Source organism: Myotis nattereri (genome assembly GCF_964212035.1).
Source record: "Myotis nattereri genome assembly, chromosome: 15".
Taxonomy (NCBI): domain Eukaryota; kingdom Metazoa; phylum Chordata; class Mammalia; order Chiroptera; family Vespertilionidae; genus Myotis; species Myotis nattereri.
The window spans coordinates 6,456,291-6,482,065 of record NC_138090.1 but is presented as its reverse complement, the minus strand read 5'-3'; the positions used below and the strand labels follow the sequence as shown (position 1 = coordinate 6,482,065).

The window sequence follows — 25,775 nt, the reverse complement described above, 5'->3', positions numbered from 1 at the left end:
GCTTGGCGCCCTTTCCACCCCGCCCAGTGATTCAGCCAAGGAACCAGGCTAAGAGTCATTCCTATGAATGAGGCACGTGGTCCCTGCTCCCCTCTCCAAAGTGAACTTGAGCAACACCCCTCACACACGGGCCCTGACATGCTGGCCTTCTCCCCCCTAAACCCCCCCCCCCACCTCCTAGTGCACAGATCTCAGTGCCAAGGCCTCTCCACTCAGGCCCCCCCGCCCCCCACCTCCCAGTGCTTAGATCTCAGTGCCAAGGCCTCTCCACTAGGCTCAGCCCAGCACATCCTGGATTACATTCTGTCTCTCCTGTGCGGTGACTATCTCTCCCCAGCAGTCTGTAAACTCCCCCTCACCTCACCACCCACAGCCCATTGCCTGTGTAGACAGTAGGTGTAGCATAGGTGGCTACCACATGAATACACACAGTGGCACAGATACACGCACAGAAAGGGCAGGAACCGGTTCATTCTAGAAGGTGGTAGAGGAACCACTCACAACAGAGAGAGAGCTAAGGGCAGGCCAGACAGCAGCCAGCGATTCACCTGCCCCATTTCCCTCGCCCCCACTTCCTGTGCAGACTCCCCACCTCCCCCCAAGGCAGGTTCCCTGACAGCCCAGTGGAGAACCAAGCCCCGTATTCCCAGAACACCATCAGGAAACTGGAGCCAAAAGAGTCTCAAAACGTTTATTGTCATCCAAATATTTCATACAAAAAACGACATAGTAACTGGGTCAGGGTTTATGAAAAAAAATATCCAAAAATGCAGGTTTGTAGACATTTCTCTATTTACATCCAGCAGCCGGCTCTCCCCGCGTCACGCATCAGGCATCACGCACAGCAGCTGCACTTGTCGGAGGCTCCCTTGCAGACGCAGCCCTGGGCGCACTTGGCACAGCCCACGGGGCAGCAGGTGCAGCAGCCTGGGGGGAAAGGGCAGAGGGACAAGTCAGCACACATTATGGGCACCTCCCTGCCCAGCAGCAGGCCTGGCACAAGCTACCCCGCCAACCCCAGAGGAGCCTGAGTTTCAGATGGCAGGTGGGAACCTTTGGAAAGGGTCCCACCCCTAGGAAAAGGCTGCTCTGCCATCCTGGGCCCAGACAGGTCAGAAAGCTTAAAGAGGCAGTGCCAGGGCCTGGGGGTACGGGGGAGGGGGGGTGGTGGAGGTAGAGGGGAAGGCAATGGAGTCGGCCCCCAGCCTCCTAGGACCATACAATGAAGTGAGGAAAGTCCTCAAGACGAGGGAGGGGGCAAACCCCGGCTGTGCCCAGGAGGGTCCGGAAAGCTTTGGGCTGACTCTAGGGAAAGGGCTGCACCAGCAGGTGGGAGAGACCAAGTTCATGTGCATAAAGGCTCAGGACACGGGAGGGGTCAGAAGGCTCCATCGTCAGGACACAGGTTCTAGCTGGGGCTCCATCCCCGACACTGTTTGCTGACCCCCCTGGACCTCAGCGGCCCCTTCTAGAAGGGAGGTTAGACTCCACGGCTCTCTCGGCTCTGGTTCTGATCCAGTGGCTGGGGAAGTGGGGTCCGCGGGTGCCTGCTGAGCTCTGGGGTCCCTCCCCACTTAGTTCACCCCCCAAGTTCCCAGGAAGGGCCCTTGCTCACTCTTCTTGCAGGAGGTGCATTTGCACTCTTTGCATTTGCAGGAGCCGGCGCAGGCGCAGGAGCCACCTGCAAGGAGGAGAGAGATGAGCAGTGAGATGCCCGAGGCAGGAGACACAGCCGTCAATCAACCATCCCGCCCTGCCCCTCCTCTGTGCCACCGGTACTGGGAGCTCCTTTCCCACTGCGGGAAGTTAAAGTCAAGCTTCACTCTCTTTTCGTCCCAGGAAGGTAGGTCCCCTCCTGGTTACCCCAAAGGGAGGTCCCAGGCTCCACACACAGCCCAGACAGACTGGGGCTGGGGCCCGGGTCCTGTATCCTCAACTGCCAACAGGCAGTGTCCCCACCGCCCATCAAGTCCTGCACAGAACACTGCGTCCCAGTCCAGCAACACCCCTCCCTCCCCCGACCCACTGGTTGCCCGGGAAGACAGCAGCCTTGGGCCTCGGTACCCTCAACTCTCAAACAGAGGCAAAGGGCGACGGGAAGTGCTCTCCGCAGCTTGGCTAGGAAGGACGCACTGCAGCCATAACCAGATACCCCTGCTCCACCCCAAGGCCCCCGTCCTGTGCCTGGGAAAGGGGCATCCAAGGCCCAGGGGCGGGGTGCTTACCAGTGGCGCAGGAGCAGTTGGGGTCCATTTCGATCAGCGGTGAGACCTGAGATCCAAAGCGAGAGAAGAAAGGGCACTCGTTCTGGTCCAATGCGTGGTGGCGCGGAGCAGCCCGCGTGCTGCTTTTATAGCCCAGAAGAGGCGGCCGGGCGCACAGGCCCCGCCCCGGCCTTGCACCCCGCCCGCCCGTCGGCTCCGTGCCGCCCGCAGCGCCCTTGGCCGGGCTGTGCGCACCTTTCCGGGCCGTGCGCACCGCTTCCCCGGGGGCCTGACCTCCGAGCGCACCGCGGGGGCTGCACACGGGGCCCCCGATCACGTGGAGGAGCTGGGTGCCGGGCACACGGTGTCCCAGCTCCCGGGTCCAGCCCCATTATCCCCAGGGGGGCAGCCGCCCCTGTTCCCGCTGTTCCAGGAACTCAGCCCGAGTCCTAGAAGTCTGCCCCACCCCTCGCCCCCTCGTCTGTGGCCGCAGGTTCACCCTTTTCTGAGCCCGTGTGCAAACCCAGCCTGTGCTCACGTCCCGCATTGGCTGGAGGCCCGGAGTTGTGTGCAGAAACGGGGTGGCTGTGACCTTCACCCTCACCCCCTGCCCCTGCTCACCCCCCGTCCCCGCACCGATGCCCCTCCTCCCTTGCTTCCTGTTTACAGCGACGCGGGCGCGAGCATAGAGCGGCCCCTTCCCCCTTTCTTCCCTTCTCCCGACTAGAGCGGTGAGTGGGCATGTTGTCCTGATCTTCCTTTGGCTGAACTTTCCAGGGTTCGCTCAGCCGAGCGGGTCCACCCCGCTCCAGGATGGAGGTTCCCAGGGCCTGGGATGAAATCACTCCTCCCCCCCCAAGGAAGGGATCCTTTTTAGGCACTAGGCTGACCCGGCATAAATAATGAACAAGAAACGATGTTATTTCCCTTTCGGTGTTCCTGGCAGTTACATAAGGGTTAGTCTGTGCCAGCCTTACTTCAGCACTTTGACTCTTTAAACCCTTCCTACTCTAAAGGGAAATCCCAGGACCACACGCGGCACAAGGAGTTTATAAACAGCCTGGTCGCGTGCTGGGAAGTGGTGCCCGGGATCTGACTCCAGTCACTTGCCAAAGGAAAGAGAAAGAACCTTCCCTTTGGCCCTGGCTGGTTTGGCTCAGTGGATAGAGCATCGGCCTGGGGACTGAAAGGTCCCAGGTTCGATTCTGGTCAAGGGCATGTACCTTGGTTGTGGGCACATCCCCAGTAGGCGGTGTGCAGGAGGCAGCTGATGAATGCTTCTCTGGCATTGATGTTTCTAACTCTCCATCCCCCTCCAGGAGGAATACACATGTCTGTGACCTTGAGGCTCCGTTCTAGGTCTGGCAGTGAACCCATTCTCATTTTCAGTCCTGGTGAGGAGTTTGTTTTTCATAGAAATATAGTCAAGGAAAGATGAGCTTTACAAATTAAGTAAACAAATGGTGCAGGTGATGGCAGAAATGGTGAGCCCTTCCGTATCTGCCAGGGACACGGCCTGTCTTCTCCTGCTTTACATCCCTAGCACTGGTCCTTCTTGGTGGGAGAAATGCTACCCTCCTCCGGCCACTGGTTTCGTGGTCACGTGGTCGATAGGGACAACACAAGGCACTGCAAATTTTTTCTTAATAATTCACTTTATTTGACCATAGTTGATGACCGTGAATGTGAGAATCTAAAAAGTGGTCCTCCCCGCAGGGCTTCCGAAGCAAGCATTCCTCACAGCCTGTGCCCTGGGGCTCTGGCACTGACAGCAGCTGCCCCTCAGTGACATCACCTTCTTGCTTCAAGGCACTCATTTTCTTGGGAGACTAACTGTTCCATCTAGAACTCAGCTCTCTGAAGATCTAGGTGAGTCTCCAACCCAGCCCTGTGGGCACAGAATTCCTTACTCTTGTTGCACAGGAGAGAAGCCGGAGTCAGAGCAAACTCAACCACTTTTCTTATCGTTCACATACTTCACAGCAGGAGAATGTGGCAAATGGGTCAGGGTGGACTGAAAAAAGCAAAAAAAAAAGCGGGCTGAACATGTTGCTCTGGTTACATCAGGGAGCAGGCTCTCCCCGACTTCACGCACAGCAGCTGCACTTGCCCAGGCTCCCTTGCAGGTGCAGCCCTGGGTGCAAAGGGCACAGCCCGCGGGGCAGCATGAGCAGCACCCGGGGGACAGCAGGGAAAATGAGGGGTCAGCGGTGACTGCCAGCCACCTCCCTGCACAACAGCAGGCCTAGCACAGCCCTCAGCTTCAAAGGACCATGAGGACAAAAGAGCATGCTCCATGGAGAAACAATTAGTAAGACCGCTAGGGCTTGGGTTTCACCAGGAGAAGGCTGGCCTGCCCATCTGAGCCCAGGACAGGGCAGGGCAGAGAGCCTGCAGAGGCAGTGACCGCTTCCCAGGGGCACAGGAAGACCAATTCTCCTGATCCCTCCTCTCCCAACCAGCTCAGGGCTCCCTCCTCCCACTCCCCAGCCCCCAGCTTCTCAGGGAAGGGCCCTCACTCACTCTTCTTGCAGGAGGTGCATTTGCAGTCCTTGCATTTGCAGGAGCCAGTGCAGGCGCAGGAGCCACCTGCAAGGAGGAGATAGACAGGCAGTGAGATGCCTGATGCAAGAAAGACTGCAGTCCCTCAACTCTGCTCCCCACACCCCTCCCCTGGGCAGGGGCCAGCCCCGGGAACTCCTGTCCCACGTGGACCAGATGGGGGCCTACCCCCCCCTCTGCCCTTCTGCTAGAGAGGGAGGGGCATTCCCTTGTGCTTACCCCCCAGGGATGGTCCCCGGCTCCAGACCCGGTTCAGTTAGGCTGCGTCTGGGGGCCAGGACCTTCTGTCCTCAGCCCAGAAGACACACTGTTCGCTGCCGCCAACCCGCAGGGACAACTTAGAGTCCTGGGCCAGCAGCGCCCTCTCACTCCCCCCCGCCCCCCAACACCCGATGATGTGGAGCAGGACAACCTGGACCCTCAGGCCTCTCCAACAGGAACCACTGGGAGGATGCAAATGCTCCAACAGGATGCGGGCCCTTGGCCAGGGAGAAGGCACAGAAACTGCTCTCTCTCTAAAGCGTCTGCTTCTTCTCAAGCTCAAAATCCTCCCTCCTCTCCCTCAGGGTGAGTAAGAGGCCTCCTGAGGTCCAGAGCCCGGGTTCCTTACCAGCGGGGCAGGAGCAGTTGGGGTCCATTTCCAGCAGAGATGAGGCAGTGGGTCCAAAGCAAGAGGAGAAGAGGCACTTGCGCCGGTGCACCGCGTGGTGGCGCCCAGGAGCCCGCGCGCTCACTTCATGCCCAGAAGAGGCGGCCCGGGCGCAGCTCCGGCTCTGGCTCTTGCACCCCGTCCCTTGTGCCCGCCCCGCGGAACCGCGCGGCTCCCAACGTCCTTGTCTGGGCTGAGCGCACCTGGCTGGGTGGGGTGCACTGTTCCACCAGCCCCGCTGAGCTCCGTGCGCACCGCGCGGGCCCCACCTTTGGCCCCTGATCACGCTGTATGGTCCTAGGAGGCTGGGCGCCCACTTCCATTGCCTTCCCTTCTACCCCCTCCCCCACCCCACCACCACCATACCCCCAGGCCCTGGCACTGCCTCTTTCAGATTTCTGACCTGTCTGGGCCCAGGATGGCAGAGCAGCCTTTTCCTAGCGGTGGGACCCTTTCCAAAGGCTCCCACCTGCCATCTGAAACTCAGGGTCCTCTGGGGTTGGCGGGGTAGCTTGTGCCAGGCCTGCTGCTGGGCAGGGAGGTGCCCATAATGTGTGCTGACTTGTCCCTCTGCCCTTTCCCCCCAGGCTGCTGCACCTGCTGCCCCGTGGGCTGTGCCAAGTGCGCCCAGGGCTGCGTCTGCAAGGGAGCCTCCGACAAGTGCAGCTGCTGTGCCTGATGCCTGATGCGTGCCGCGGGTAGAGCCTGCTTCTGGATGTAAATAGAGAAATGTCTACAAACCTGCATTTTCGGATATTTGTTCATAAACCCTGACCCAGTTGCTATGTCCCTTTTTGTATGAAGTATTTGGATGACAATAAACGTTTTGAGACTCTTCTGGCTCCAGGTTCCTGATGGTGTTCTGGGAATACGGGGCTTGGTTCTCCACTGGGCTGTCAGGGAACCTGCCTTGGGGGGAGGTGGGGAGTCTGCACAGGAAGTGGGGGCGAGGGAAATGGGGCTGGTGAATCGCTGTCTGCTGTCTGGCCTGCCCTTAGCTCTCTCTCTGTTGTGAGTGGTTCCTCTACCACCTTCTAGAATGAACTGGTCCCTGTCCTTTTTGTGTGTGTATCTGTGCCACTGTGTGTATTCATGTGGTAGCCACCTATGCTGCGCACCTATTATCTACACAGGCAGTGGGCTGTGGGTGGAGAGGTGAGGTGGAGTTTACAGACTGCTGGGGAGAGACAGTTACCGCACAGGAGAGACAGAATGTAATTCAGGATGTGCTGGGCTGAGCCTGAGTGGAGAGGCCTTGGCACTGAGATCTGAGCGCTGGGAAGGGGGGGTGGGTAGAGGGGGGAGAAGACCAACATGTCTGGGCCCCTGTGTGAGGGGTGTAGCTCAAGTTCACTTTGGAGAGGGGAGCAGACCGCATCGGAATGACTCCCAGCCTGGTTCCTTGGCTGAGTTGAGGGACTGCAGTCTCTCTTGCATCAGGCATCTCACTGCCTGTCTATCTCCTCCTTGCAGCTGGCTCTTGTGCCTGCACTGGCTCCTGCAAATGCAAGGACTGCAAAATGCACCTCCTGCAAGAAGAGTGAATGAGGGCCCTTCCCTGGGAAGCTGGGGGCTGGGGAGTGGGAGGAGGGAGCCCTGAGCTGGTTGGGAGAGGAGGGATCAGGAGAATTGGTCTTCCTTTGCCCCTGGGAAGCAGTCCCTGCCTCTGCAGGCTCTCTGCCCTGCCCTGTCCTGGGCTCAGATGGGGCAGGCCAGCCTTCTCCTGGTGAAATCCAAGCCCTAGCGGTCTTACTAATTGTTTCTCCATGGAGCATGCTCTTTTGTCCTCATGGTCCTTTGAAGCTGAGGGCTGTGCTAGGCCTGCTGTTGTGCAGGGAGGTGGCTGGCAGTCACTGCTGACCCCTCATTTTCCCTGCTGTCCCCAGGCTGCTGCTCATGCTGCCCCGCAGGCTGTGCCCATTGCACCCAGGGCTGCACCTGCAAGGGAGCCTGGACAAGTGCAGCTGCTGTGCGTGAAGTCGGGGAGAGCCTGCTCCCCGATGTAACCAGAGCAACATGTTCAACCCGCTTTTTTTTGCTTTTTTCAGTCCACCCTGACCTCTTTGCCACATTCTCCTGCTGTGAAGTATGTGAACGATAAGAAAAGTGGTTGAGTTTGCTCTGACTCCGGTTTCTCTCCTGTGCAACAAGAGTAAGGAATTCTGTGCCCACAGGGCTGGGTTGGAGACTGGCCTAGATCTTCAGAGAGTTGAGTTCTAGATGGAACAGTTAGTCTTCCAAGAAAATGAGTGCCTTGAGGCAAGAAGGTGATGTCACTGAGGGGCAGCTGCTGTCAGTGCCAGAGCCCCAGGGCACAGGCTGTGGGGGCCCGCTTGCTTCTGAAGCCCTGGGGGGAGGACCCCTTTTTAGTTTCTCACATTCACGGACATCAACTATGGTCAAATAAAGTGAATTATTAAGAAAAAGTTTGTCCTGGCCGGTTTGGCTCAGTTGATAGAGTGGACTGTGGACTGAAGGGTCCCGGGTGGTGGACTTGACCCCCAGTGGGGGGCGTGCAGGAGGCAGCCAATCAATGATTCTCTCTCATCATGGATGTTTCTATTTCTCTTTCCCTCTTCCCTCCACTCTGAAATCAATAAAAACATATTTTTTTAAAAAAGAAAACGTTTGAAAGGAAAGTATACAAACCTATTTTGTAATTCAACACATGTAATTGCAATAAATATATGAAGAACCAATAAGAACATTAGATATTTACAAGCGCCGTGCGCATTTCCACCAAAAGGGTGCACTGAGCACTGGAAAACAAGTCGTGCACGGCCCAGTGCGTGGAGCCCACAGCCTGGGAGGCACGCACACCCCACCCCGATATCCCCACAGGGAACCATAGCTCCTGTCTTGCCCAGTGTCTCTGACAGGGCACCTGCCACCCCTTGAGAGCTCCTCGCTGTGGTTTGGCTTTGAATCTCAGGAAGTCCATCCCGAATCAGACGGATATATGACCCCACCAAACCCAGCCCTTGGCTCCCTGAAGCCGGCAAGGTGACTAGGGATGTAGAGAGAATTGCAGGGAGGTGCCGGTAAGGCCTTTTCTCCGCAAGTGCGAGGGCGCCTGAGCATTTCCAGATGAAGGGCTTCGTGTCTGCCCAGGCCGGGTGCTGGCGGGCTCTGCCCTTCAGGGGGCGTGCTGTTCATCAGACGGGGGTGAGGCCCTCAGGGACTTGTAATTAATGACAAAGGTTGGCCCCCACTGGCTGTTTGTGGAGGGAGTTGCTATTTGATGCAAAAATCAAAGGGAAAGTCAAGTCCAAGTCCCGTGGAGGGAGTCAGGCCCGTGCTTGCCCGCAGGTGCCCTGGGTGAGGAGGGCTCTCAGCAGCCAGCCTGTGCGAGGCCTCCTGGCTCACAGACCACTGTGCCGCTTCCTGGCCCTGTGGCCGGGAGAAGGCCTTTCCCATCTGCAGAAGGAAATGATATCTGTATCTGAGGAGTAAGTGATCGTGCCCCGGCTCCAGGCGAGGGCAGAACAAACAGGCTGTGATGATCACCATGTCCACAGTGACATTCACAAGGAGAGAATCCTTTTACCCCCAGCATGCTCCTGGAGAAAGGCTCATTGGATTTGAACCCTTTGCTCAGGGTCGGAGGCTAGAGATGGCATCGGAACCGGGCTGACCCCGTGCCATGGGGAGTGTGGGGGGCCGGCAATGAGCCCCCTGGGACATGATGTCTCCGGGTGGTCCATCCCGCCTCTCCTTATTCAGAGCTGGGAGGGGCCTTTGAGATAGTCCTGTTGTGCTCCTGGCTTGCGAGATGGAGAACAGGAGCCCAAGGAGGTCACAGGGCTCCGCACAGGGACCTCACTGCCACTCTGCTCTTCCCGCTGCCTCTGGGCCAGGTGTGTGGCATCCCCCTCTTTCCTGTGAGGCCACGGTGCCCGGTGGTGGGGGAGGGCATGACGCTGTGGACAGCCGGCGTGAGTGCCAACCCAGCTGTGTCACCGATCGCCGGGTGTCATTACCTGTCTGTGGCTCAGCCTCCTCCACTATGAAAAGGGAAATAACAGTGTCTGGCTCTTCGGACTGACTGATCTCACCCATGCAAAGACTTTAGAAGGATGCTGGGCACTGTGAGTGACCCGTAGCATAGAACCCAGAACCTAGAACCTGCTCCCCACGTAACCAGAGCAACATGTTCAAACCCACTTTATTTTCCTTTTTTCAGTCCACCCTGACCCCTTTGCCACATTCTCTCGCTGTGAAATATGTGAAAGATAAGAAAAGTGGTTGAGTTTGCTCTGACTCCGGTTTCTCTCCTGTGCAACAAGAGTAAGGAATTCTGTGCCCACAGGGCTGGGTTGGAGACTCGCCTACATCTTCAGAGAGCTGACTTCTAGATGGAACAGATAGTCTCCCAAAAAGATCAGTGCCTTGAGGCAAGAAGGTGATGTCACTGAGGGGCAGCTGCTGTCAGTGCCAGAGCCTCAGGGCACAGGCTGTGAGGGGGGCTTGCTTCTGAAGCCCTGGGGGGAGGACCCCTTTTTAGTTTCTCACATACACGGACATCAACTATGGTCAAATAAAGTGAATTATTAAGAAAAAGTTTGCCCTGGCCGGTTTGGCGCAGTAGATAGAGTGTCGGCATGTGGACTGAAGAGTCCAGGGTTTGATTCTGATCAAGGGCACATGCCCAGGTGGTGGGCTTGACCCCGGGAGGTGAGGGCAGGAGGCAGCCAATCAATGATTTTCTCTCATCATTGATGTTTCAATCCCTCTCTCCCTCTTCCTTCCTCTCTGAAATCAATAAAAACATGTTGTTGTTTTTTTAAAAAGAAAAAGTTTGAAAGGACAGTATACAAACCCATTTTGACATTCAACACATATAATTGCAACAAACATATGAAGAACCGATTTCTATGTATCATCCACCGCATAGGGGACAGTTTTCTGCTTGCAGACAAGCCCACGAGGCCTGGGGTGCCTTTTTATTTTTTACAGAGAGGAAGGGAGAGGGATGGAGGGTTAGAAACATCAATAAGAGAGAGGCATTGATCAACTGCCTCCTGCACACCCGCTACTGGGGATGTGCCTGCAACCAAGGTACATGCCTTTGACTGGAATCAAACCTGGGACCTTTCAGTCCCCAGGCTGATGCTCTATCCACTGAGACAAACCAGCCAGGGCCAAAGGGAAGGTTCTTTCTCTTTCCTTTGGCAAGTGACTGGAGTCAGATCCCGGGCACCACTTCCCAGCCCGCGACCAGGCTGTTTATAAACTCCTTGTGCCGCGTGTAGTCCTGGGATTTCCCTTTAGAGTTGGTGGGGTTTAAAGAGTCAAAGTGCTGAAGCAAGGCTGGCACAGACTAACCCTTATGTAACTGCCAGGAACACCGAAAGGGAAATAACATCTTTTCTTGTTCATTATTTATGCCGGGTCAGCCTAGTGCCTAAAAAGGATCCCTTCCTTGGGGGTGGGGGTCGGGGGGCGGGGGGAGGGATTGCATCCCAGGCCGTGGGAACCCCCATCCTGGAGGGGGGTCGACCCGCTCGGCTGAGCAAACCCTGGAAAGTTCAGTCAAAGGAAGATCAGGACAACATGCCCACTCACCGCTCAAGTCGGGAGAAGGGAAGAAAGGGGAAAGGGGCCGCTCTATGCTCCCGCCCGCGTCGCTGTAAACAGGAAGCAAGGGAGGAGGGGCATCGGTGCGGGGACAGGGGGGTGAGCAGGGGCAGGGGGTGAGGGTGAAGGTCACAGCCAACACGTTTCTGCACACAACTCCGGGCCTCCAGCCAATGCGGGACGTGAGCACAGGCTGGGTTTGCACACGGGCTCAGAAAAGGGTGAACCTGCAGACACAGACGAGGGGGCGAGGGGTGGGGCAGACTTCTAGGACTCGGGCTGAGTTCCTGGAACAGCGGGAACAGGGGCGGCTGCCCCCCTGGGGATAATGGGGCAGGGCCCGGGAGCTGGGACACCGTGTGCCCGGCACCCAGCTCCTCCACGTGATCGGGGGCCCCGTGTGCAGCCCCCGCGGTGCGCTCGGAGGTCAGGCCCCAGGGAAGCGGTGCGCACGGCCCGGAAAGGTGCGCACAGCCCGGCCAAGGGCGCTGCGGGCGGCACGGAGCCGACGGGCGGGCGGGGTGCAAGGCCGGGGCGGGGCCTGTGCGCCCGGCCGCCTCTTCTGGGCTATAAAAGCAGCACGCGGGCTGCTCCGCGCCACCACGCATTGGACCAGAACGAGTGCCCTTTCTTCTCTCGCTTTGGATCTCAGGTCTCACCGCTGATCGAAATGGACCCCAACTGCTCCTGCGCCACTGGTAAGCGCCCGGCACTGGGCCTTGGATGCCCCTTTCCCAGGCACAGGACGGGGGGCCTTGGGGTGGAGCAGGGGTATCTGGTTATGGCTGCAGTGCGTCCTTCCTAGCCAAGCTGCGGAGAGCACTTCCCGTCGCCCTTTGCCTCTGTTTGAGAGTTGAGGGTACCGAGGCCCAAGGCTGCTGTCTTCCCGGGCAACCAGTGGGTCGGGGGAGGGAGGGGTGTTGCTGGACTGGGACGCAGTGTTCTGTGCAGGACTTGATGGGCGGTGGGGACACTGCCTGTTGGCAGTTGAGGATACAGGACCCGGGCCCCAGCCCCAGTCTGTCTGGGCTGTGTGTGGAGCCTGGGACCTCCCTTTGGGGTAACCAGGAGGGGACCTACCTTCCTGGGACGAAAAGAGAGTGAAGCTTGACTTTAACTTCCCGCAGTGGGAAAGGAGCTCCCAGTACCGGTGGCACAGAGGAGGGGCAGGGCGGGATGGTTATTGACGGCTGTGTCTCCTGCCTCGGGCATCTCACTGCTCATCTCTCTCCTCCTTGCAGGTGGCTCCTGCGCCTGCGCCGGCTCCTGCAAATGCAAAGAGTGCAAATGCACCTCCTGCAAGAAGAGTGAGCAAGGGCCCTTCCTGGGAACTTGGGGGGTGAACTGAGTGGGGGGGGGGGAGCCCAGAGCTCAGCAGGCACCCGCGGACCCCACTTCCCCAGCCACTGGATCAGAACCAGAGCCGAGAGAGCCGTGGAGTCTAACCTCTCCTTCTAGAAGGGCCGCTGAGGTCCAGGGGGGTCAGCAAACAGTGTCGGGGATGGAGCCCCAGCTAGAACCTGTGTCCTGACGATGGAGCCTTCTGACCCCTCCCGTTTCCTGAGCCTTTATGCACATGAACTTGGTCTCTCCCACCTGCTGGTGCAGCCCTTTCCCTAGAGTCAGCCCAAAGCTTTCCGGACCCTCCTGGGCACAGCCGGGGTTTGCCCCCTCCCTCGTCTTGAGGACTTTCCTCACTTCATTGTATGGTCCTAGGAGGCTGGGGGCCGACTCCATTGCCTTCCCCTCTACCTCCACCACCCCCCCTCCCCCGTACCCCCAGGCCCTGGCACTGCCTCTTTCCGATTTCTGACCTGTCTGGGCCCAGGATGGCAGAGCAGCCTTTTCCTAGGGGTGGGACCCTTTCCAAAGGTTCCCACCTGCCATCTGAAACTCAAGCTCCTCTGAGGTTGGCGGGGTAGCTAGTGCCAGGCCTGCTGCTGGGCAGGGAGGTGCCCGTAATGTGTGCTGACTTGTCCCTCTGCCCTTTCCCCCCAGGCTGCTGCACCTGCTGCCCCGTGGGCTGTACCAAGTGCGCCCAGGGCTGCGTCTGCAAGGGAGCCTCCGACAAGTGCAGCTGCTGTGCGTGATGCCTGATGCGTGACGCGGGGAGAGCCGGCTCCCGGATGTAAATAGAGAAATGTCTACAAACCTGCATTTTTGGATATTTTTTTTCATAAACCCTAAACCAGTTACTATGTCCTTTTTTGTATGAAATATTTGGATGACAATAAACGTTTTGAGACTCTTCTGACTCCATGTTCCTGATGGTGTTCTGGGAATACGGGGCTTGGTTCTCCACTGGGCTGTCAGGGAACCTGCCTTGGGGGGAGGTGGGGAGTCTGCACAGGAAGTGGGGCGAGGGAAATGGGGCAGGTGAATCCCTTGCTGCTGTCTGGCCTGCCCTTAGCGCTCTCTCTGTTGTGAGTGGTTCCTCTACCACCTTCTAGAATTAACCGGTCCCTGCCCTTTTTGTGTGTGTATCTGTGCCACTGTGCGTATTCATTTGGTAGCCACCTATGCTGCACCTACTGTCTACACAGGCAATGGGCTGTGGGTGTGAGGTGAGGGGGAGTTTACAGACTGCTGGGGAGAGATAGTCACCGCACAGGAGAGACGGAATGTAATCCAGGATGTGCTGGGGTGGGCCTGAGTGGAGAGGCCTTGGCACTGAGATCTAAGCACTGGGAGGGGCGGGGGGCGGGGGGGGGTGTAGAAGGCCAGCATGTCTGGGCCCGTGTGTGAGGGGTGTAGCTAAAGTTCACTTTGGAGAGGGGAGCAGAGACCATGTGCCTCATTCATAGGAATGACTCCCAGCCTGGTTCCTTGGCTGAATCACTGGGCGGGGTGGAAAGGGCGACAAGCCACCACCTGCACCCCCTCCCAGCCCCTGCCTGGTTTCTGAGATGTAGGATGGGCCAGGGGTGTGTGTGTGTGTGTATTTTTTTTAAATATATTTTTATTGATTTCAGAGAGGAAGGGGGAGAGAGAGAGAGAGAGACAGAGAGAGAGAGAGAGAGAGAGAGAGAGAGAGCGCGAGAGAGAGAGGGAAACATCAATAAAGAGAATCATGGATCTGCTGCCTCTTGCACCCGCTCCCCCCCCCCCGCCCCCTACTGGGGATCTAGCCTACAACCCAGGCATGTGCTCTGACCAGGAATCAAACCACAACCTCCTGATTCATGGGTTGATGCTCACCCACCGAGCCACACCAGCCGGGCAGGGACCTGTATATGTAACAAGTACCTAAGGTTGCAGCCCACGGACAGGGTCACAGGGAGTCATTTGGTGAAATGAAAGGGGCTTCTGCCAGGAAGTGTTCCTACCCCAGGGGGTCTCTGAAGCCATCACCCCTCCCATGTGGCCGTGGGCACTGGTGGCTGAGGGCACCTGGAGGGACCCGCTTCCTGTCTGTGGCAGGCAGGCTTGCTCTGCAGGACGTGTGACAAGAGGCTTCCTAGAGAGCGGACCTAGGGGAGGGGATGCCCCACGCCTCCTTGGGAGCTCACGCTGTAGAGCAAATAAATGTTGACAGAATATGTTATTGATTTATTATTTATTTATTTATTTATTTAAATGTACAGCCCGCATACATTAGTGCATTCTTATCATGATTCCACATTTACAGAGATTACAATGCACTGAAGTTGCAAGCCTATCACAGCTTATACAGGTATAGGTCTCTAGAACAAACAAAGCCCCAGAAAACACACTGCAATGCTTACTGCTCCTGTTTCTATTCCTGTGTCTCGGGGCTGGCGTCCCAGCTGGGCACGGACCCCGTGGGGCTCGAGCGGGAGAGGGTCATGGCTCGGTCCTGTTTGGAAGTCCGGGTGCCAAGGTCACAAACGTGCCCAGAGTTGGCTCTTTCGCAACTCCACCCTCGGGGACCGCAGCTGCCAAGCCTCTCCAGAGAAGGGGACACGGTGTTTCCGCTGCCCTGACAAACAAGTGACATCATCACTCTGTCCCCAAGCCCCGTCTCCCCACGGGTGGGCGGGGCACGACCATTATGGATGACTGTTGGAGAGATTCATTTACAATAACATTTTTCTACTTTCACATGGCTGCATCAGAATGCCTTGTTTAACTCCAGAAGTTAATACCTTTTTTAATTGGAAGGCAGTTAAATGCGCCGTCTCTGGAACCACCGCTGGCTGGAAGCAGAGCTCCACTGCTTAGGCAAGTTCTGTGGCCTGTCTGGGCCTCACATTTCTCATCTTGAAAATGGGTACAATAATCGTGCCTCCTCCACAGGGCTGCTGCGAGGTGAAGTGTGTCTAGCACAGTCTCTGGCACATGCTAGGGACTTAGTAAATGCTACTTCCCTCTCGGCCAGGCATGTGCCTGAGGATCAGGAGGCGATCTGTAAGTGCTCTGTATTTGACGCCAGGAGCATTTATTGGACCCCTACTGTATGTAAATCACTGTGCTGAGCACACAGAGAGAGGGAAGGTAACATACAAACAAGATCCAATCTCTTTGCTGGAGGAGGACTTATTTCAAATCCCCGTGGAGTTCAGGGAGCATTTATTTATCATTTCTAGATGCAGCTGCTGAGCTGGGGCAGAGAGTGGGAGGGACCATTTCTGCCTCCCGGAGAACAGCTCCAGTCACACTGACTCTGGGATAAGCAGCTAAGGCAGAGAGAGGTGTGGAAGCCTGGGGAAGAGGGTGCGGGTCAGTCTGCCCAGAAGCCCAGGAGAAAACCCCATCCATCCATTCATCCACATGGTCACTTGTTGGCCAGGTGGATTAGACATTGGTGGTGAGTGGGCCAGCAAAGGGAACCTCAGCCAATCAGATAGTCCCCTTTGGAATTCAAGTGTGGGCTAGAGTGAGTTCCAAGGACATTGGTCACAGGCACATGGCCCCACCAGATTCTTTGGGCCCTGAGTCCAGGCCTGAGGCTCCTGCACCTCAACCCTATGGCATTTCCTTGCTCCTGCCCCCTTTCCATGCTCGGCCCCCGGGTCCTCCCCTTTACCCTCCAACAGTGATCCTTAGCTCAGTCCCACTGCGGGTGATCAATGAGTCTGGGGAAGATGTTGGAGGGGCACAGGGCTTCCCAGGGCACCAAGGACACCCAGAGGCTCTGAGACTCTGAAGGCAGCCCAGGACAGCGCCTGGATTTCACCTCCCATCCTGGGCCACGTTACTTCTTGCCTGGGCCTGTGAGACCCGCCCTGGTGAGGTTTTCTTTGGGTAATGAGGTGTTTCCCGCCTGCCCTTGGGCTTGCTACTCTCAGGCCTGGGAAACTCACTTTTCCAAGTTTGTGCCACTCAGATGCAGTGCCTCAGAGCCTTACAGGGCACAGGGAGTGGGGCCTGGTACGGATGAAAAATCAAGGTCAACTCCCCAAAGGCCAGCTCTCCCAGAGGGAAACTGCTTCAAGAGCGCATGTGCACAAGGCCCCGGGCTCCATGGACTCTCATTCCTCGCGCCCACCCCATCCTGCAGGAGGGAAGAGCATGAGGAAAGGCTTGGAGATGGAAAAGACAGCCTGCGTGATCATTTCCCAGGCAAGGGGGAGCCACAGAGGGTTCAGGGGCAAGGGAACCGTGGGGTTGGGGCTGTTCATTGATTCATTCCTGGGCACCTCCACTGTGCTGGGCCTGTGACAAGCACTGATCAATACAAATGAATTGTGTGTTCATGCACATGAGTACATACACTTACTACAAATTATAATATAGGGGACACATAGAAAAAATAACACAATTTAGAAACAACAACAAAATATGCACTACTCTTCGTTGTACTTGACACTGTCCCTATAGTCTATTGATTTCTCACAGAATGCATTCATCGATTGTTGCTAAACTGTTGTATCTGTAACCGGTCTATCTATGGCTTGCAGGGGCCGAATGAGTTCCTATATGATGAACGCAGATTCATAGTTTTGCTTTCATTAGTGAGACGAAAGCCACATGTGGTCTCTGTTGCATAGTCTTTTATTTATTTATTTTACTTACTTATTTTTTTTTTAAAGAGAGAGAGGGAGAGGGAGAGGGAGAGGGAGAGGGAGAGAGACACATCCATCAGCTGCCTCCTGTACACCTCCTGCTGGTGAGGGAGCCTGCAACCTAGGCATTTGCCCTGACCTGGAATCGAACCAGTGACCTCTTGGTGTATGGGATGGTGTTCAGCCACTGAGCCACACTGGCCAGGGTTATTTATTTGTTTATTTATGTATACAACCCTTTCAAAATGTAGAATCACTCTGAGGCCATTCACAGACAAGCCTTGGGCCCAGTGTAGCCCGTAGGCTATTATTTACTGATCCCTGATCCATGTTTTTGAGATGGTTTACATCTACCCTATCTGACTGATGGAAACGCTGTGTAATAGGGTATCTCTTCCCAACTCTGCGTCAGTGACATCACACCGGTCGCTTGAGATTGGGCAGCACTTACACTCTCTAAATGGGCAGACCTTGAAGAGCAGGGCTTGATTTATTGTTTGTAGATTGTCTAGACCCGTGGTCGGCAAACCGTGGCTCGCGAGCCACATGTGGCTCTTTGGCCCCTTGAGTGTGGCTCTTCCACAAAATACCGGCTTCTGCGCATGGGACATGAAGTTTCAATTGCACTGTACATGCACGCCCACACATGGTATTTTGTGGAAGAGCCACACTCAAGGGGCCAAAAAGCTGCATGTGGCTTGCGAGCCGCAGTTTGCCGACCACTTGCCTAGCCTATCACTGGCCTTGCGGTTGGGACCCCCTGACCTTTCCTCCCTGGAAATAACCTCTAGGCCCCAGTTGTATTTTAGCTCCAGGCCCAGAAGAGCAGCAAAACCAGACAAGCCACCCCATGGCTGGCCTCAGGACCAGCGGCATTGAATAAGGACCCCCTGCCCTGGCGCCCACCAATCAATCCGTGCAGACCCGGACCCTGAGCGGACACACCTGTAAGCTGCTGAACATTCTATGAAGATCCTCTGAATCCTTCCATAGCCGGAACTCAAGTACCCAGGTTGCTGAACCCAGGTCCCCTGTGGCCCCACCAGTCTAACCCCTGGTGCCCTTGCCGCTGCTACAACAATATCCCAAGCCAATTCTTCCCATCACCTGAAATGCTGCCTCCTGTGGGGTAGCCAGGCTGCGGGAGCCTCTGGGAGGGGGTGTACCAGCAGGCTGTGGGGAACACTAGCATTTTCTGCAAAGGCCCTGACAAATGTGCCCATGGATCCCCCCAGGGGAGACTGGAAGGGTGGGAGGAGGCAAGGGTCTGTCTAGCCAGGTGCAGGGTAGCCCAGAAAGGGGGTTGTAGGCCCAATGGCGGGGGGGGGGGGGGGGGGCAAGGTGAAGAAATGCGGGTGGGAAGCCAAGGCCCCATTGCACACGGTCCTCTGCACACAACTCCCTTTCGTTTCTCCCCTGTTCCTGCCAAATCATGGACAGCAACGGGAGGGGGTGCTTACCCCCCAGGGATGGCCCCCCGCTCCAGACCCAGTTCTGGGGGCCAGGACCTTATGTCTTCAGCCCAGAAGACACACTGTTCCCTGCCTTCAACCCGCAGGGACATCTTAGAGTCCTGAGCCAGCAGCAACCCCTCCCCCCCAACACCCGATGATGTGGAGCAGGACAACCTGGACCCTCAGGCCTCTCCAACAGGAACCACTGGGAGGCTGCAAATGCTCCAACAGGATGAGGGCCCTTGGCCAGGGAGAAGGCACAGAAGCTGCTCTCTCTCTAAGGCGTCTGCTTCCTCTCAAGCTCAAAATCCTCCCTCCTCTCCCTCAGGGTGAGTAAGCGGCCTCCTGAGGTCCAGAGCCCGGGTTCCTTACCAGCGGGGCAGGAGCAGTTGGGGGCCATTTCCAGCAGAGATGAGGCAGTCGGTGCAAAGCAAGAGGAGAAGGGGCACTTGCGCCGGTGCACCGCGTGGTGGCGCCCAGGAGCCCGCGCGCTCACTTTATGCCCAGAAGAGGCGGCCGGGGCGCAGCTCAGGCTCTTGCACCCCGTCCCTTGTGCCCGCCCCGCCGAACCACGCGGCTCCCTGCGTCCTTGTCTGGGCTGAGCGCACCTGGCTGGGTGGGGTGCACTGTTCCACCAGCCCCGCTGAGCTCCGTGCGCACCGCGCGGGCCCCACCTTTGGCCCCTGATCATGCCGAGCGGCTTGTGTGCCGTGTGGCGCACGGTATCCAGCCTCCAGGCCTGACCCTTCCCCATTTTCCACCCGGGGCAGCCAGCTCTGATCTCCACGGCCTTCTTACTGGAATCCAGCCCCTGTGACCTCACCATCTTCTCCGCCCCTTGAACCCTTGCCACTGACCTCAGGCAAAGAGCCCGTGTGCAACACCCCCTCCCGTTGCTGTCCATGACTTGGCAGGAACAGGGGAGAAACGAAAGGGAGTTGTGTGCAGAGGACCGTGTGCAATGGGGCCTTGGCCTTCCACCTGCATTTTTTCTCCTCCCCCTCACCCCAACCCACATTGGGCCTACAACCCCCTTTCTGGGCTACAATGCACCTGGCTAGCACAGGCCCCTGCCTTCTTCCACCCTTCCAGTCTCCCCTGGGGGGATCCATGGGCACATTTGTCAGGGCCTTTGCAGAAAATGCTAGTGTTCCCCACAGCCTGCTGGTACACCCCCCACCCAGAGGTTCCCGAAGCCTGGCTACCCCACAGGAGGCAGCATTTCAGGTGATGGGAAGAATTGGCTTGGGATATTGTTGTAGCAGCGGCAAGGGCACCAGGGGTTAGACTGGTGGGGCCACAGGGGACCTGGGTTTAGCAACCTGGGTACTTGAGTTCCGGCTACGGAAGGATTCAGAGGATCTTCATAGAATGTTCAGCAGCTTTCCAGGGGTGTCCGCTCAGGGTCCGGGTCTGCACGGATTGATTGGTGGGCGCCAGGGCAGGGGGTCCTTATTCAATGCCGCTGGTCCTGAGGCCAGCCATGGGGTGGCTTGTCTGGTTTTGCTGCTCTTCTGGGCCTGGCGCCAAAATACAACTGGGGCCTAGAGGTTATTTCTAGGGAGGAAAGGTCAGGGGGTCCCAACCTCAAGGCCAGTGATAGGCTAGCGGAGGAAAGGTCCCCCTGGGGGTGAGGTGCCACCCTATAGTTGTCTTTTGCTAGATACCCAGGGATTTCTGCCCTGGCGGCCTTCCGTGCCTGGCCCATCGTCCTTGCTCTGCTCATGCCTAACTGCCTGCCGCAATATCGCTGCAAGAGGACTGTTCTCCCGCTTCCCGGCTGATGATGACGCAGCACTTAGTGAGTGGCCCGTCATGTTTTCATCACCCTGGATCTTTGCACTTTCACAACAGCCATATAAGGGAAATACTTCTATTAGTAGGTACGAGCCCTTTCTGCTAATGGGACCATTTCAACACACAAAGGCTAATCACTTGCCCCCGGTGACATAGCTGGGAATCTCTACACTCGGTGGATTCCAGCAAGGCTTCCGAGGGAAGGGGAAGAAGACCCCTGGATCACCAGCCTGTGGCTGGGGTCTGTTGACAACACTTCTCTAAGGCTCGAAGCCATTTAAGCCAGAGCAAGCTGCCAGCTCACCCACTGTGGCAGCAATACACGTGACATATATAGATTTTACCCTAATGATGTACGTAATGATTAATAATATAAATATGCATTATAGTAATAGTCATATAATTATGATGTTATTATTATAACATGAGAATCGTCTGGCCAGCTCCAGTGTCTCACATTTTATAGTTGCTATCAGTGGTAAAATAGTCGGCTTTCCATGTAAATATATTTAAGAAAATAGGAATCATTTCAAATTACAAACGGCAGGTTTCTTTGGGTTTCTGAGGAGATACAGGGCATCTTCTTCATGCCTGGACATTTCCTGTGCCGATCACAATTTGGTGGAAGAGTGAAGGACTCTGGTCTGCAGGTCACGTCTTCGTGGACAACACGGGACACACAGCCTGGCTCACCAGCCCTGGCTTATTTGGAGGCAAATCTATTTCCCCTCAGCCACATAGAACAGTCATAAGACAAGTAGCTAGTATTGTAGACCGCTCCCCACATGCCAGAGCTCATGTGGGTTCTGTATCCGTACAAACCCATTCACTCCTCTGACCCATGTGGCTTACTTTACCTCTTGACAGTGAAGGAGGCTGAGCCACACAGAGGGTATGTCACGCGGCTCTAAGTGACACAGGTGGGACATGCACTGCAGGCAGATTGCAGCATCATGGCCTCAGCCAAGACCTTCCGCACACACATTTCCCAGGGAAGGTGAGGATGCTGGAACCTGGCTTAGTGGCATTAGTGGCAAGAACACTCCGCTGTTTCTGATCTCTCCAGCCAGGGGCACAAATGGCTGTCCTTGTGGGAGGCAGGGTTGAGCATCCAGTAACACGGTGACCAGCTCGCAGTGGCCAGGGAGTGAAGCCACCTGGAGCGTAGTTCAGCACGGCCAGGGGTGAACCTGGGGAGGGGCGGTGAAGGATTAAAGAAGACAGACAAGAGAATACAGTTGGGGCCAGGTAGGATCACTGTGCCTGGATGAGGAAACAGTGGCCCAGCCTGTAAGCCGAAGCTTTATTTTATAGTCAGATCACACAAAGCAAAGCAAGGGGAGTGGTCAACATGTTTGCAATGTCCTTGCAAGTTTCAAATCTATTTTGCTCCTCAAGCCTTGTTTTGGCAGCACTTGCTGAACCTCCCACAGCCCCTTAGCTACCTAGGAACAAGCGAGGACTGTAAGGTCAAGCTTATTTGTGCCAGGAGGGCTCTGCCCTCCAAGCTGGGACTTGTATGTGGCTCTGCCACACGTCAGTCCGAGGCTTGACCCCATAGCCGCTCCCTACAGATCATAACAGCCACTGCTTATTAAGCCTACCCTGGAGCCAGGACACTATCATTTATTCCTCCCTTAGAAATATAATCTCCTTCCTACAAATGGGGTCACGGAGGCTCAGAGAGTTTCAGCGACTCGCGCAGGACATGCCACTTGTGGCAAAGTAGGCTGTGAACCAGGCTGCATGACACCAAAACCCATGCGCTTGGCACAGGCTGGCTCTTGTGATCGCTTCTTCACATAGAGCCTTGCAGGCAAGCACGGTCCTGACTCCTGGTCCATGTGACCTGTCTTTCTCTTTGATTTTACATCAAATAGCAACTCCTTCTACAAACAGCCAGGGGGGACTAACCGTTGTCATTAATTACAAGTCACTGCTTCTGAACTGCAGAACCTGACATCACCCTGCACAGGCTAATGGGGGTGGGGGTGGGGATGGGAGTGACTGGGGGACAGGGTGCCTCCCCTGGGGCCATTCTCAGCCACCCCTCCCTCTGAGAAAAGAAGCCTGGGTGATTCGCTCCAAATCCCTAGGCACTTTGCTGGTTTCAAACAGCCAGGAGCTGGATTTTGGAGGAGGGCCAGGGTTGAGCCTGCCCGACGGAGGAACTTGCAAAGTTTCAGAACCAAGTTCAAAGTGGGACAGTGGTACTCCAGGTGTTTGAGGTCCACACTTTGGGGGGATTTATAAATTGTCTCAATGCACCCTTCTGATGAGCCGTGTGCAGCGTGTTAAAATCTCACATATCTGTTCTCTGTCTATGGAAAATGTGTCTTGAATCTAAAAATGTGGCTTGTGTTGCTCTTTTATGCCATTTGATAGTAATTATTATTTACCAATATGTAGGTCTGGGGTGGATTAGGGGGAATTTCTTCACTACAAAGGGAGATTTTAAAGCCCATGTCAGGATCAAGCAAGTAAGGTACTCTATAGATTTTTCAAGCCTTCCATGCCATGAGGTGCCGAAGTGGGTCCGGGAAACCGCAGGGAATGAGCATTCTGGATGGAGAAGTTTCTGTGCCATCAACGTCGTGACCACAGAGGGGATCCTGTGTCCACCCGATGGCCGTTGAGCCCCCTCCGGGAGGCCACCTGGCTTGCCTGAAGGCTGTTAGGGAATAACAACACTTCCGTTCCCCAACCCAGGTCCCTTCACTTCCCATCCAGACCCCCACACCCAGCCCTGGTGCCCACGCCAAGGAAAACAGACTCCGAATAAAGCCAACAACTTTTATTGTCATTCGTGTGTTTTATAGAAATAAAAACGAAGATGTAGCAAACGGGTCAGGGATGTACAAAAAAATGCAGGTTTATACACGTGGCTTATTTACAACCGGGAGCAGGCTCTCCATCAGGCATCACGCATCACGCACAGCAGCTGCACTTGTCGGAGGCTCCTTTGCAGACGCAGCCCTGGGCGCACTTGGCACAGCCCACGGGGCAGCAGGTGCAGCAGCCTGGGGGAGGAGAGGCGGCGGCAGAGGTGAGCGCTTGGGATAAAAGATCAGTAAGAAATCCCGTCCTTCGCAACAGGGGCCACGGTGGAGGAGGTGCCGCCTTCCCTAGGGGCGGCAGTTGCCCTGTTTAAATTCCCCTCGGGGCGGAGGGCATGCAGGGTGGGGGCGGGAGGGGCACGTCGGGGGCAGAAGAGAAGATTGCACTTACTCTTCTTGCAGGAGGTGCACTTGCAGTCTTTGCATTTGCAGGAGCCGGCGCAGGTGCAGGAACCACCTGCAAGAAGAAAAACAGGTGAGAATGGTCCCCGGATACCCAACCAGTGAAGGGGTGCCGGGAGCCTGCGTTAGAGGCTTCCAGACCCACAACGAACCCAGATCCACAGCCAACGGTCAGTACGACGGCGGGACCGTGGAGAAACGCGCACCGGCCGCTCTAAGAGCTGTTCGTACCCTGGAACCCAGGGATTAGAAGGAGCAGGACACCGGGCATCCCCAGCCCCGGACCAGGCCCACTTACCGGTGGCGCAGGAGCAGTTGGGGTCCATGGCGAGCTGAACGGTGACTGGAGTCCGAGGGCAGAGGTGGCACTGATCGCTGGAGCTTTCGGGAGCGCTGTGAAGCGGGGCGCGCGGAGGCTTCCTTTATAGCGGGACGCGGCCGGGGCGAGTGCAAAAGCCGCCGGTGCCGGTGCCGGGCGCCGCCTGCACACGCCCCTCGATGAGTCAGAGGTGGCGGCGGGCGCAGGGGGCCGAGCGCACCGGGCTGTGCACACGGATCCAGGCGGCCGTTGCCCGGAGGCTCCCTGGGTGCGCGCCGGGCGACCTCGCGCGGGGGGGAGGGGGGGGGGAGGTGTGGCGGGGGTGCCGGGTGCAGAGCTGTGACTAGGCGTTTGGGACGTGCGCCGAGCACCCGGCTCTGACCTCCCGCCCTGACCTCGGGGCAGCTCGCTCCCCACACCCCGTGTGCCCCGCACTTGAACCCTAGTGGTTAGAGAGCCTGAAAGCGGATTCTGGGGATCCTGCTCGGAGAAATAATCCGTTGGAAGTGAAAACAGATTACCAAAAAAATTCTTTGTATGTGTCAAGGCTTAATCACCGTGTAGCATCATATGAAACCCGTGGGACGGTTATTGACATATCTTACCCGTTATATATGCAGTGCTTTGGCAACAATAGGAAGGGTAGTCTTCCAGTTCTGTGGGAGCTCTCCTTTCACCAACACTGGGAGGTAGGGACCATCTGTCATTCCTATTTTCAAGAGGAGGAAATTGCCCCGCCTGGCGTGGCTCCTATAAACCAGGAGGTCATGGTTAGATTCCCCTTCAGGGCACATGCCTGGGTTGCAGGCTCTATCCCCAGTGTGGGGTGTTCAGGAGGCAGCCAATCAATGATGAGAAAGAATCAATGATTCTCTCTCATCATTGATATTTCTTTTCTTTTTTTAAAAAAATATATTTTTTTTATTGATTTCAGAGAGGAAGGGAGAGAGAGAGAGAGATGGAAGCATCAATGATCAGCTGCCTTCTGCACACCCCCTAATGGGGATCCTGCTCGCAACCCGGACATGTGCCCTTGACCGTAATCGAACCCAGGATTCTTCAGTCCGCAGGCCGACGTTCTACCCACTGAGCCAAACCAGCTAGGGCCATCACTGATGTTTCTATCTCTCTCTCCCTCTCCCTTCCTCCCTGAAATCAATAAAAATATATTTTAAAAAATAAATAAAGAGGAGGAAATGGAGGTTAAGTAACTTGCCCAGGGTCACAGAGCTAGGGAGTGCAGAACCTGGTGATTTGAACCAGAGAGCCCAGCCGATGCTGAAGGCTTTCTAAGGGTAGGCATCACTCAGCCACAGAGGAGCATAGAAGCCAAGAAGCCACAAGCCTTGTGCTCCGGACACTCATGGGCAGGGGGGGCAGTGTCCCCACGGGGCCCAGGGAAAAGTGACAGCAGGGTCATGGCCGGGCTGGAAGGCACCCTCTGGGGCCGGGGGAGCAGAGAGGAGGAGACCAGTGCAGCCTGGGAGGAAGTGGGTCAGGGACCCGAGGAGGGTGAGGCCTTGCCGGGCAGGGGAGGGAGGAGCAGAGGAGGCAGTTGGCTGGCAAGTTGGCGCGTTCTGGAACACGTGGAAGGGAAAAACCCCACAGAGCTTTCTTCCCCAGGGGATGCGGGGAGGAAGAGAGGCCAGGTGGCCTGGATTCCTCTCTGGATCAGCAACCTCCGAATGCCCAGAATGTGTCGTCAGAGTTGGGAAACGGGTTCCTGGAAGGTCCCTGGCAGGCCTAGGGGCTGCTGGCGGCTGCGGCGGGGCGTGCAGTGAGGAGGCGGCAGAGAACAGGCTGTCCTGGCAGTGTTTACCGTCAGACCCTGTGGCGATGTCTTCACAGCTCAGCTCAAACCTCACTTCCTCCGGGAGCCATCCGAGCCCCATGCTGCAGCAGGGTGCCCGTGCTGCGTGCTGGAAGACACCCTGTCCTTCTTTTCCCTGGAACTTCCCGTGTCTGTAATACATGCGGGTGTATCGGTGCCCTTCCCTAGCCCAGGCTG

The 25,775-nt window shown here is 56.5% G+C and overlaps 3 protein-coding genes and 1 pseudogene across 4 annotated transcripts; 1 reads left to right on the top strand and 3 right to left on the bottom strand.

Moving 5' to 3' along the window:
• Nucleotides 1–677: 677 nt before the first annotated feature.
• LOC308530407 (metallothionein-1E-like) lies at nt 678–3,171 on the bottom strand. Its single transcript, XM_081107024.1, has 3 exons — nt 2,226–3,171; nt 1,616–1,681; nt 678–927 (listed from the first exon to the last, which is right to left on the bottom strand). The coding sequence occupies exons 1-3, from the start codon at nt 2,251–2,253 to the stop codon at nt 836–838; spliced, it is 186 nt and encodes a 61-aa protein (XP_080963150.1). The 5' UTR covers nt 2,254–3,171; the 3' UTR covers nt 678–835.
• A 1,120-nt stretch (nt 3,172–4,291) lies between these two features.
• LOC308531403 (metallothionein-2-like) lies at nt 4,292–5,451 on the bottom strand (annotated as a pseudogene). The gene is made up of 3 exons: nt 5,377–5,451; nt 4,728–4,793; nt 4,292–4,433 (listed from the first exon to the last, which is right to left on the bottom strand). The product of its transcript is annotated as a metallothionein-2-like (transcript).
• A 5,959-nt stretch (nt 5,452–11,410) lies between these two features.
• On the top strand, nt 11,411–13,240 carry LOC308530406 (metallothionein-1E-like). The gene is made up of 3 exons (XM_081107023.1): nt 11,411–11,690; nt 12,234–12,299; nt 12,991–13,240. The coding sequence occupies exons 1-3, from the start codon at nt 11,663–11,665 to the stop codon at nt 13,080–13,082; spliced, it is 186 nt and encodes a 61-aa protein (XP_080963149.1). The 5' UTR covers nt 11,411–11,662; the 3' UTR covers nt 13,083–13,240.
• Nucleotides 13,241–22,988: 9,748 nt separating this feature from the next.
• On the bottom strand, nt 22,989–24,648 carry LOC308530172 (metallothionein-2A). The gene is made up of 3 exons (XM_081106655.1): nt 23,747–24,648; nt 23,438–23,503; nt 22,989–23,229 (listed from the first exon to the last, which is right to left on the bottom strand). The coding sequence occupies exons 1-3, from the start codon at nt 23,772–23,774 to the stop codon at nt 23,138–23,140; spliced, it is 186 nt and encodes a 61-aa protein (XP_080962781.1). The 5' UTR covers nt 23,775–24,648; the 3' UTR covers nt 22,989–23,137.
• Between the last annotated feature and the right edge of the window lie 1,127 nt (nt 24,649–25,775).